This window comes from Lepidochelys olivacea (genome assembly GCF_965140295.1).
Source record: "Lepidochelys olivacea isolate rLepOli2 genome assembly, chromosome: 6".
In the NCBI taxonomy this organism is placed as follows: domain Eukaryota; kingdom Metazoa; phylum Chordata; order Testudines; family Cheloniidae; genus Lepidochelys; species Lepidochelys olivacea.
Genome location: NC_140416.1, coordinates 61,604,822 through 61,617,924, shown reverse-complemented (window position 1 = coordinate 61,617,924; position 13,103 = coordinate 61,604,822). Strand labels below are relative to the sequence as shown.

The following is a 13,103-nucleotide window of genomic DNA, read 5'->3' as shown; positions in this document are numbered from 1 at the left end:
ATCACGACCACCTATTCGTGTGAGGTGAAGGGAGGAGCTACTGACGGCAACACCTGGACCTGCCAAATCCCTTTGATTTTTGGTTTCAACTCCATCTTAAAATCTTAGGGACCCATAAAATCTGCAGCTCTCCCCTGGCCAGGACATCCAAAGGGGCTCATAGTGGAGGTTCAGGTTTTGGCTCCCATCTAAATTATAACTGATCACAGCAGTCTCGCTTTAATTGAAGGATTCCAGGGAACTGAGGCACAACAGTTCTCAACAGTCACTGGGTCGGCACACCTGAAAGAGGAAACTGCCTTGGCGGACCATGGATCAGGTGGGCCCAGGACGCAGACTTCATTTACTTAATGGAAAGTGCATCACTGAAGGCAAGCAATCAATGAAGAAACCTCCCAACATGTTCCCTCCAAGTCAACATTCACAGACTGCCGTTTAGTCTTCCCCTCCCTTTGGGGAAGCTGCTGTGGTTTGCAGAGGTTACAAAACTCCTTGTACCAATACTGGGGGGAGGGGTGGGTGTGAAGGGGAGGAGGACGGAATATACGAAACTGTCATTTCAGACTCAGAGCATTTTTTAGCCATGACGCCTTCCTCTCTGAGGTTATCCAAAGGTTCCGTCCAACTTGTGTTATTCCTGGATCCCAGGGAAGAAGGGAGGATGGGAAAGGATTTGGATAAATACCTCAAGTCCCAAGGGCACTCTGAATTGTAGACAATTTATAAGATTCAGGGCGTTACTGCGTTGCAGGTTAAAGCCAGGGTTTGAACAACAAATGTGAGGGAGAGAGAAAAATTTGTTTAAAAGGGAGGCTCTTACCTTCACCATCAAAAATCGGCTGGGTCTCCATGGTGGGCGTGGGCTTCGAACCATCATCTGAATTGAGAGTTAAAAAGAACCGAAAAGAAACTACCATTATTGAGGTAAATACTATCTACTCTCCAGTACTGTTGAATAATTGGGATTTGTACATGGCCTGGCCAAGTCCAAGAGAGAGAAGAAAGATAGACAGAAAGATGGAAAGTCAAGACATAATACATTTTCAGAGTTTACTTGGACACTAGTGGTATGTCACAGTTCACAGTAAACATGCACTGATCACTACCTTTAGATTTGAGAGAGAATTTCCCACACATAACACGGATATAAACTATGGGTATTTGCCCCTTCTCCCTGATGCATTGATTAGAGATCATCTTTTAGGATCAGGTGGGCCTATCCCACACAGTTGATATCCTGTGACACCAGGGAGCTGGGAATTAATGGACAAAAGTCCTTCTAATTATCTTCTTGGTTTAAAGAACATCTTCTGAAACTTACCAACGTGGAGCCGGGCACCACCATTCATTGAAGCGCTGTTAGAAAAGGTCTGTCAATAGGAAAACTTATTTCTTACAGTGGTAACGTCAAGCTGCCCTCTAGCTCCGACGTGATTATAAGACATGGGGAAAAAAAACTTCTTAGATTAGCTTTCCCCCAATACACTATGCTTCGATGCCTTCTGGCAACAAGGGTGAAGTCTTTCCCTTTTAAAAGCTTACATCAAACAAAATCAAATCCACAAGAAAAAACAAAAATCACAGGGGCCATAGAGACAAAAGATTAGATGCCAATCACATTATGCAGACAGGCACTGATTGCTAACTTTGGGCTCAGGTTGAGGTCCACCCTCTCAAAGTTATGGGGTGTTTGAATTTGTTGTCCCTTTCTAGGCCCATCTCTACATGGCCTTAAACTATAGTATGTGTGGTGGTGGTAGAAGTATCTGAAAGGGAAAAACACAGAGTTACACTGAAAATAATTGGGAGAGTCAGTTCAACTCCTTGGTTCAGTCTTGCTGTAGTGTGTTGTGGTGCTGTATAAAGTGAGGGTGAGGTGAAAACCTGTACATTTCTTGCATGTTGTGCTTTTAGAAACTTACAACACAGCCTTTGTTGCATGACCTCACACCAGACACATTATGGGAAAGGGAGGGAGCTCACAGTTACAAAGCCCATAACAGAATATTTGAGGCTGGGGTGAGGGCAGAATCGATGGAAAACAAGACTATTCAGGCAATATTCTCATGACTACAGACTGCTTTTTTTAAATTGACTTGAGCTTAAATACCTTTTCATCAGAGCACTGATTGATTATTTCTAGGTACATCAATCAGAAAGGGAACCCAAACTGAAGAAGTGTGGTTCAAATTTCATTTCATCTGTGCAATTCCATGAAAATAAAAGAGAGATGGGAGACAGTAACGGAGAACCTCTATTCATTTGCCTCTTTGATTCATGCATTGTCTATATGTTTAACAAGTGTAGTTAGAATACATTTGAACACACAGAACGCATACAATTTTTACCATATAATGTATAAAACAGGCCTATATCCATGGGCCAAATTCTCAGCTGAAATGGCCAATGCTGCAGGAGTAAGTAAAGAGACTAGTAACGGCTAGTACTCAGGAGCTCACGGGATCTGGCCTGGGCAAGGCTCCCATTTAATGATGGTTTTGCCTGAATAAAAACCAAGTAAAAGCTAAGTAGGAAAAAAGAATCAGGGTTTAGCCCAATACATTTAACATTTATGCACTGGCTGTATCTTTTAATCATTCTTTGTATTTTAAATAGAGTTTGCATCAGTGATCAGGCCAAAGAGAAGGGTGCAGGGTTCCACCCAATCTCCTTCCATAATCCACAGCTCTGCCTGCACGCCAACAATAGCTAGATGTTTCTACTAAAATGACCAGCAGTTAAATAGTTAATGTTAACACTTCCATCATTAGGCTTCAGAGTTAGCATGCCCTTGTGATAAAATGGGGTCAATGTATTCCTCCTTTACAGTGGTCGTTCCATGCTGGCTGTTCACAGGTTCAGGTAAACAGCATACCAATGAGGCACATTCTAAATGTCTTCTTTACACCTAAAAGGGCTAGAAATGTGTTTTTGCTTTTAACAAAGGAAACTAACTGGGTAGACACCAACAGAGTGCTAGTAGGGTGTCCTGCTGAGTAACAGTCAAGTTCAACCTCTATTTTGCATAGCCATTTATATTAAGTAAATATACAAATGCATTTTATTTCCCTGTAGACCAATCATTTCCTTATTCTAAGAGTAGGAGATTTGTCACACCAGCTCAGACTATTGATCCAGCCAGCCCAGCACCCTGTATTCTGACAGTGATCAATATATTAGGCTTCAGAGAAAGGTCGAAACCCCCACAATGGATCTAGTCCTGTTTTAATACCTTACATGAAGGGGAAATTCCTTCCTGACCCCTGCAGAGAATCAACTTGTTACATGAAGTATGAGATTTTATGTAATTTTTAATAAGTAAAACTACAAACGTTACCAAAGTTATCCAGCTTAAAAAAAAAAAAAAAAAGGTCTAGCCTCAGTACTGGGCTTCCTTCATAGGAGATGGTATGGGGTGAAGAAAAAGTTTGCAGGAGTGGCTGAACTACTACTCGCATGATGCAACCATCTCCTGTCTGATTGAGCCATGTTGTGCATCATGGGAGATGTTGTCTAGCCCAGTCCATAGGAGAGAGAGAGACATCAAGCAACAACTCCCAGGAGGCAATGAGGCACTAATGAGAAACAGTTTAATGTTAAACTGAATCCAAATGAAATGTTTCTAGTTAGTTCAACAAACTGAAATGAAAAACATTTATTACAAACATTACCTTACATATTTAGTTTCAGTTTTCTTGGCAGAAATATCAAAAAGTTTTGGAAAAGTTGAAATTTTCTCAACATTCAATTGTGCAGAAATTGCATTTTGCCAAAAATCCTTAATGGAAAATTCCTGACCAGCTCTATACAAACAAACAATAGGTGAAATCCTGGTCCTATTGAAGTCAAATTGGAAATTTTGCTTTTGGCTTCACTGGGGTCAGGCTTTAACCTAATATGAATAAAAATGTCAATGAACTTCCACGGAATAGGTTTTGCTTTCAATTTAAGTTTAAAATTTCCATGTAGTGTCAGAAACACACACACACACACACACACACACACACAGCTGAGCCAGAAAATAAAACAAGAAAATGAAAGTGAAATAGACCTGTTACTGACCAAGCTGAGGGAAGTGAAAGAAGTTCGCAGACAGCAACAATGATGAAAAGTAAAATGAAATGAAGTGATAACATTTTTGGTTTAGAGATTTTCCCAACCAAAAATGGCCCCTTTATGGGGGATGTGGAAATTTTCATGGAATTTATGGAATTTCGTGGAATTTACTCTTCTTTTGAAATTTCCCAGTGTTTCCAACAAAAAACCTCAAAACATTTTGGCTTTCAAAATGGAGAACAGTGGAAAACCAAAAACACAAACGGATGCACTTTTACTTTTTTGTCAAAATAGAAAAATCCCAGTTAATTCCTCACTACCACAATTTTAACCCCTGTGAAAAATTTTGAACTTAGTTTTACAACCAGCTATTAATTTTAACATTGCTGAGTATTACCCTTGGTAACAGAGGTAAGGAAATTTTTAGGTATACAGGGCAAATACTTTCCTGGTATAACACTTTTGGCTTCATAGGAATTAGACGACAATTTGGCCCTTGATTTTTATCTTGATGTTATCCCTTTAAAAATGAGGCTAATGAAAGGTAAGTCAACCTTCATACTAAGTCAGAACAAGGTGCTGGGCTTCAATATGACTCATGAAACCACAGCAACTACTTTAAAAAAAATTATAAAGTTTTAGGTGATATTCTACCACGCCATTGAAGCAGTTAACATAACAGTTTAGACGTCAACACGACATACAGCAGTCTGAAAAAATTATATGATTAGGAAAGGACTGGGCACAATGAACTGCCAGTATGGTAATAAGCTTATTTATAATGTTACCATGAATGCTTATCCACTGAGTAACTCGAGAATTGCTTTTCAATTTTAAAAACAGTTTCAGAAATCAAAAGGGGGGGGGGGCTAGAAATAGATCTGAGCCACAACTTTTGTATCCAAATCTAGATCTGAACTTTGGCAAAGTTCAGCATGATTTAATCAGGGAGGTTGTTTTAGGCCTATCTCAAGAACAAACAAAAAAACCCCAAAAAACAGTCACAAATACAACATTTTTGATAAATACTGACTCCTTCTCAAGAACTGGTTTCAGAGTAACAGCCGTGTTAGTCTGAATTCACAAAAAGAAAAGGAGTACTTGTGGCACCTTAGAGACTAACCAATTTATTTGAGCATAAGCTTTCGTGAAGTGTAGCTCACGAAAGCTTATGTTCAAATAAATTGGTTAGTCTCTAAGGTGCCACAAGTACTCCTTTTCTTCTCAAAAAACTGAGGCCTTCCTTTTAGAGTTATCCAGAAATAGCTATTTAATGATCAGTTTGGTTTGATTTTCAGGATAACGCCCAAATGAAAAATAAAAACAAACAAACCCTAAAAAACCAAGCCTATGAACTGTGTGTTTTTATTTTATAAAAATATAGAAATATAAATTAAATAACAGAAATAAATAAAAAGATCTTCCTAAAAATTAAGTATCTTGATATTACAAATAAAACCTCACACAACACTTTCCCCCATTTAACTGCCAAGGCTGAATTTTCAATTATTCAATCCATCATGGTTGCACCCAAAATTATGCTTTCCAAACACAAGACAACACAGTACCTGTCCTGTTTAAGAAACACGATTCCTCCTCACATTTACTTTTAAAAAAATACAGTAACAGAGGTGAACTTATTTAAAAATCAAAAACCAGAAACTCATGGTATTTTGTTTTGGTTTGTTTAGGGGTCATGTAATAGTCACGAGACAAGTAGTACATTTTATTTTACAAAGTACACTCTGGTGTTGCTGCTTCCAGCTGCATGTCTATTTCTCAGACCAGAGGATTTTTTCCAATAATTCAATGTTCCCAACAAGTTTTAGTGAAACTTGTTGCGTCTCACAAGGCTTTCGACTTGGAGCAGAACAGCAGCTATGATATTGTCTACTCTCCTTTGAGTTTTCTTTTCACTCCAGCCATTGCTCGTCACACTGAACTCTCGTTCCACTGGACTGTTTGTTCCTGGTAAAACACTGAGGTAAAACACTGGCACAGCAGTAAGTTATAAACAAAAACATTTTGTAGTTATTAAAAAAAAAAGAGGGTTCTGATAAAATGAAAAACTAGGGCATTTCAGATTTCCCAGAAGTTCCTGGAATACAATATCATAAGTAAAAAAGCAGGATATGTAGTCCCTTTAAAATGCCAAGAAAATGTTTGATCTTTATTAATTACAATCTATTGCCTCCTGCAAGGAGCTAAAAACCCTATAGCTTTAGGAAAGCTGTGCAAATGTAGCAGCTCCCCATATAGAATATGGGCAGAGGGACAGAAATAGAAAGTGAACCATGTACCCTAGTACCACAAGATGGCAATGTTTCCAGATCAGAATTGATGTGCACCTACAGAATCATCAAGGGGACTTCGCTCTTGGCTGCAGTTTCCCAAAACTCGGGGTGAAGAGAGCATCTGTGCCCTATCCTCAGATCCATAGCAGCCCAGGATGGATGATGGGATCATATATTTCATTTCTCATGGTGTTCTTTGGATGGCTAGAAAAAAAATGTTATCTACCTTTCGTAACTGTTGTTCTTTGAGATGCGTTGCTCATGCACATTCCATTCTAGGCATGCGAGTGCTCATGTGCGCGGATGGAGATTTTTGCCTTAGCAGTATCTGTAGGATTGGCTGTGCCACCCTCTGGAGTGCCACCCTCATGCATTGGTTTAATCAGATGCTGCAGGTTCTGTGTCCTCTCAGTTCCTTCTTGCTGGCAACTCTGACAGAGGAGCAGGAGGACAGGTAATGGAACGGACATGAGCAACACATCTCAAACGAACAACAATAACCATTTTTTCTTCAAGTGTTTGTTCATGTCGATTCCATTCTAGGTGACTCACAAGCAGTATCCCTAGAGGTGGGCTCCAAGTTCACAGTCATGCAGCTTGCAACACTGCTCTACTGAAGCCAGCATTGTCTCGGGCTTGCTAGGTAAGTGCGTAGTGAGACATGAACGTATGAATAGACAACCAGGTATCTGCAGATACCTAGAATTGACACATGGGCATGGAAGGCCACTGAGGCGGCTTGCGCCTTCGTCGAATGGGCAGTTATGATTGACAGTGGAGGCACTTTCACCTGATCATAGCAAAACCGAATGCATCCACGATGAAATCCTCTGGGTGGTCACCAGATGACCTTTCATCGTATCCACCACTGTGATGAACAGCTGCATCAACTTACGGAATGGCTTGGTCCTTTCAATGTAGAAGGCTAGTGCTCTCCTGATGTCCAGGGAATGCAACCTATACTCCTCTTCAGACTTATGTAGCTTTGGCAATAAATACGTCCTGGCTCATGTGAAATTGCAAAACTACGTTGAGCAGGAAAGCTGGGTACAGGGCAGCTGGACCTTGTCCTCGAAAAACACCGTATAGGGCATCTCCGGAGGTAAGTGCCCTAATCTCAGAGACCCTTTGGGCAGACGTTATCGCCACCAGGAATGACATCTTCCAGGAGAGCAGAAGAAGGGAACAGAAAGCCAAGGGCTTGAAGGGAGCTCTCATGAGCCGTGTGAGCACTAGATTCAGGTCCCATGGAGGGACAGGGTCTCTGACATGGGGATCGAGTTGCTCCAGACCTTTCAAGAACCGGATCATCATGTATTGAGCAAAGACGGACCTGCCCTGGAATGCAGGGTGAAAGGCTGATATGGTGGCCAAGTGGATCTTAAATCAATGAAAGGGACAAGCTCTGGAGTTTGAGATGCAGAAGGTAGTTCAGGATCTATTGCACCAAGGCCTGCTCAGGCCTAACCCCTTGGGTCGAGGCCCAGCACGTGAACAGTTTCCATTTGGCCAGGTAGGTTGCTTTGGTGGAGGGCTTTCTACTTCCCAGTAGGACCTGCTGGACACAGGCCGAGCACTCCTGCTCTTTTGCATTCAACCATGCACCAACCAAGCTGTTAGGTGCAGCGCTGCTAGATTCAGGTACAGGAGCCTGCTGTGGTTCTGGGATAGGAGATCCAGTCAGAGCCCCCTACTATGGGAGTAAGAAAGCATCCGACAAGGAGCCCCTGTTGATCCCCCGAAATGAGCAAAATGTGTGGCATTTCCTGTTCTGACGAGTCGTGAACAAGTCCACTTGGGGAGATCCCCATTTTCGGAAGATCACGCTGACCACCTCTGGGTGGAGTGACCATTCTTGGCGAGATGAGAAGATTCTGATGAGGCAATCTGTTAATATGTTCCTGGCCTCAGGGAGGTGCACTGCCATAAGATGAATGACATGCTACACACAGAAGTCCCAGATCTGGAGAGCTTCCTGGCAAAGGGCTGATGACCTGGCTCTGCCTTGCTTGTTGATATAAAACATTGTGGTGGTGTTGTCTGCCAGGACTTGAACCCCCTCACCCTTCAAGTGGGACCAAAAAACCTGACAGGCCAAGCAAACCGCTCTGAGCTCCCTGACATTTATGTGGAGGGAGCGGTCAACCCACAAACCGCAGCCTTGTGTGCTGAGCTCGCCCAGGCGGGCTCCCCAGCCCAGGTCCAAGGCATTGGAAACCAGGGCTGTGAAGGAAACTCCTGCCAACATACATCCAGGATCCAACCACCATGCCAGTGACAACTGGATGTGGTCCAGCACCTTGACCAGAGGTCTAGGTCGTGCTTGTTGGGGGATATAACCAATGTCAGCCACGCCTGCAGTGGCTGGAGATGGAGCTGGGCATGACAGATCATGCAAGTACAGGCTACAATGTGGCCTAACAACCTTAGGCAAGCGTGGGTGGTGCTGAGCAGGTGGCCCCTTACATGGGAGATCACATCCGACATGGCTTGAAAACGAGCCTCTGGAAAGAAAGCTCTGGTCCGCATGAACTCGAGGACCACCCCTATAAACTCTATTTGTTTCACTGGTATGAGGGTCGATTTCTAACAGTCCCAGGTTACGACAGGTGGAATGCACCAGATTGAAACTGCTAGGCGCGACCTGCCATTGATGAACCAATTGTCCAGTTAAGGATAGACCTGAACTCTCTGATGCCTCAGGTAAGCGGCTACCAGGGGCACACATTTTGTAAATACCCATGGTGCCACAATTTCTAGCGGTCTGAGGTAACCCATGACCAGGCCAAACAGTAGGGATGAAGACATTTGAGGAAAGGAGGTGGCAGATCCGGGCAGTTGACTGGGGCATCGCTCTCAAGTGTGCCCTCAAAACGAATGCTTCTGGCCCCTTTGATGTTTTGCCATGCCAGGTTTCACAGGTGAATGGGAAAAGAAAGGGCAGTGATTACTAAAACTTTGTCCCTATCCCTTCTCCTTGCAGACCCACATAGAGACTGACAAGGCCTTGGCAGCAGGAGTGGCCGGAACTGTTTTCTTGCCGACTTACGGCATATGCAACCAGCGAGCGGAGGGTGGCCTGAGTGTCCTTTAATTCATGCAGCCTCGCATCTGTCTGCTCGGCAAAGAGCTCAAACCCATCAAACAGGAGATCCTGGATTGAGGACTGCATCTCCTCAGACAGGCTTGCGGTCTGAAGCCAGGAACTGCGTCTCATGACCTCTGCTGAGGCAACCGAACCAGCCACGTTCCATGCCATTTGGAGGGAACATTGAGCTGCTGTAGTGCCCTCAACAAGGGCCCCAAATTCTTGTGCCACGTCCTGGGGCATGGAATCCTTGAATTTACAGAGTCCCGTCAATTGAAGAGCCTGGTGGTTCACGACCCTGAACTGAAGTCTGGCCATAGAATAACTTTGCCTTCCAAAAAGGTCAGTCTCTTGGCCGCCTCCTTGTTGGGGGTGGAACTAAATTGCCCTTGCTTGTCTCTCTCATTGGCCGCAGAAACCACCAATGAACCCGGCGGTGGGTGGATGTACAAGTAGTCAAACCCCTGGGCTCAGACAAAATACTTGTTTTCAGCCCTCTTGGAGGTGGGTGGGATTGAGGATGGGGTTTGCCAGAGAGCTTTGGCAATCTTTAGGACCCCTTCTTGCACCAGAAGCATGACACAGGCAGGGGTTAATGAGGAAAGCACATTAAACAAGGTGTCTGATTGCTCCGCCATCTCCCCCTCCTCCCCGCATCACTGGGGGAAGGCCTGGGGAAGAGGGTAGGTCTCCGAGTGGGCACCTGCCTTTCCACCCTGGCATCTGACTGCGCTTCGCACACCAAGCCCAGTGCCGCCAAATGCTTGTCTGAAGTGGCGACTGACAATTGGTGCGAAGGGGGCATCAGCATAACCGACATGCCCCAGGCATTCCAATAGGGCCACTGGGCTGGCCACTGGCCCTGCTGCCAGGATGGCATCGTGGAGGTGGATGCAGCCTCAAGAGCCCAGTTGCCGTGGTGCTGTCTCAGCGAGGGGCTGAACTCCCTCTCCATACTGGAAGAACCCTCCTCCGATGACCATGGAGGGGCTGTTGATGCCTACACCTGGGGACTAATTGTGAATGGTGCCTTGAAGATAGGGATCTGTGCTGGGAATAGGGGGAGCAGCATCATCATCATGTTGGGGAATGTTCTTGTGGTGTAGGTGACTGCGACTGACGTCATGGATAGGGTTGGTGGGCGGATGACCAATGCTGACCATATGGTGACTGGCGCCTCCCTCTGGGTGAGTCTTGATGAGAGAGTGGAGACCAGGAGCACGATGCCAGCGATCTGAAGCAGCGAACTGGTGACCTGGGCTGATGCCGAGACCAGGGGCGCAGCAACAAAGAGCTCTGCCTCAGCTCCGGAGACCAGCAGTTTACACTCACCTTGTGGGAGGCTTTCATGGCTGGCTTGCCCTCATAGGGAGCCTTTGCCGATTCCATCGCAGCACTTGGTGCCAGCTGCACTGGGAGAGCCCTTTGCTCTCTGGGAGCTGGGAAGGTGTTGACTCCGCCATGAGTATGGGTCCCCTTCCGCTCCCTGGAGTTGGTGGTGGATCCCTTGGAAGGGAGGGGGGAGCAGGAGGTCCCCTAGGGGATATATCCCCATGTGGCTCCGGGGTGGGTGAGCAGCCCGAAGAGGGTCCTTTACCCGATGCCCCTTGATCCTTCTTCCTCGGTGCCAGGTCCCACTTTTTCGACTTCTTCTTGGGCACCAGCAAAGAGAAACTGTGCTGGGTAGAGCCTGGTGCTGGAGGTGCACTGTGCAACGAGGCCAAAGTACTGGGAGTCGAGTCCAGCTGGGACGGCTCCAAGGCCTGGCAAAGAGCAGCCTCCACCAGGGGGGCTCTCAAACGGATGTCGTGCTCTGTGTGTGTCCTGGGATGAAAGTTCTTACAGTGCGACACTTCTTTTACATGAGATTCCCCCAAGCACTGCAGATAGCTGCCAAGCGGGTCATTAACAGGCATAGGCCTATTACAGTCAGCGCAGGGCTTAAAACCCAGAAAAGTCCCCACTGGGACCCTAACTGACTAACTACAGTGCTTAACAGGTTTCAGAGTAGCAGCCGTGTTAGTCTGTATTCATGAAAAGAAAAGGAGTACTTGTGGCACCTTAGAGACTAAAATTTATTTGAGCATAAGCTTTCGTGAGCTACAGCTCACTTCATCGGATGCATTCAGTGGAAAAGCACTGAATGCATCCGATGAAGTGAGCTGTATCTCAAAAGCTTATGCTCAAATAAATTTTAGTCTCTAAGGTGCCACAAGTACTCCTTTTCTTAGTGCTTAACAGCTACTTACTAACTAACTACAGTAAACAAAACTATTTACAACTTTAATACACAAAGTGAAGAAGGAAACCGCTGACCACTTGCAAGGTCAGGGACAGAGGCGCTCTGACCAACCATGATGGGCAGTAAGAAGGAACTGAGAGGGCATAGGGCCGGTGGCACCTGATATACCGACATGTGAGCGTGGCACTCCAGAGGGCACCACAGCCAATCCTATGGATACTGCTAAGGAAAAAATCTCCACCGGTGCACATGGGCGTGCACACACCTAGAATGGTATCGACATGAGCAAGCCCTCAAAGAAGAAACAGACATGGCTAATTGGGCAGAGAAGACAGTGTGGTGTGCAATCCTGAAACCATATGTCTACATCACAAGTCCCCCTTCCTCTGTTGTACACTTGCATCACCTGTTGGGAAGAGGGAGAGAAAAATAAATCTCTGCAAGCAGAGCTGGAAAATCTAACCTTGGAAGGTACGATGCTGACCGCTGCAAAAACTTCTCTTCCCATGCCATTGTCACAGGAGGACACTGGCTATAAGCCAGAAGGCCACCTAAGCTTCCACTATCATGGGCCTCTCCTGAGGACAGAAGAGGATTATTCCTTCATTTTAGTGTGGCAATGGCGTCGTTAAGTACCCAGATGACTGTTTGCCTGCACTGACTAGCAGGGCAAGAACTCTTCATGGGGTAACTGACAGTAAGGGAGAATTTCCCCTGTAACCTCCCTACGGAGCATTCTGTATGCATCCACATACAGAACTCACACTGAATATGCAGGGGAGAACCACACTTCAAATAAGAGGCCTTTTCTACAATGCAGGCAAAATAATTTTGCTCTAACAAAGCAATCTTTATTCTCCAAGCCACAGACTAGCTGCTTACGACCTATATGTTTATGCCAGGAGTAAAATAAGTTGCAATTATCAAGGAAAGAGGCACGCTTATTGGCTGTTGACATTAATCAACAATCTTACCAGAGGCATAGACCATATGGGGAGAAGTTGGGGAAGGAGGAGAGAAGGGTTAAAGCTGGTCTACCACTGCATCGCCTCCCTAGTAGAGATGTCCTTTGCGCCAAAGTGAGATGTGTGCATGCAGACAAGAGAAACAAATGCACCTGCCATTTCCGCAGTGTGATCTGAAAAAAATCTCTATTTGCATTGCCATAAAGCAGCACTAAAATCTGTACTCTGTCTAAGGCAACCTCCAGTAATTCCCCATCTTGAGCCATTCTTTTTAGGTGACAAATCTGAGGAACTGTCCCACACTGAGGTGTCATTAGAGGAGGTTTTGGAACAAAATTGAACAGTAATAAGTCACCAGGACCAGATGGTATTCACCCAAGAGTTCTATAGGAAATCAAATGTGAAATTGCAGAACTACTAACTGTGGTACACAACCTATCATTTAAATCAACTTCTGT

The 13,103-nt window shown here is 45.0% G+C and overlaps 1 protein-coding gene across 5 annotated transcripts in view; it reads right to left on the bottom strand.

The window, feature by feature from the left end:
• SMOC1 (SPARC related modular calcium binding 1) overlaps positions 1 to 13,103 on the bottom strand; it is a 201,297-nt gene that overhangs the window by 74,969 nt on the left and 113,225 nt on the right. For 4 of the 5 annotated variants that reach the window (XM_084630120.1, XM_084630121.1, XM_084630122.1 and 1 more), the window contains exon 6: positions 821 to 910. In XM_084630120.1, the coding sequence (XP_084486246.1) occupies positions 821 to 910 (90 nt within the window). The remainder of the gene's footprint in view (positions 1 to 820; positions 911 to 13,103) is intronic. The other variant, XM_084630119.1, reaches the window with a different exon arrangement.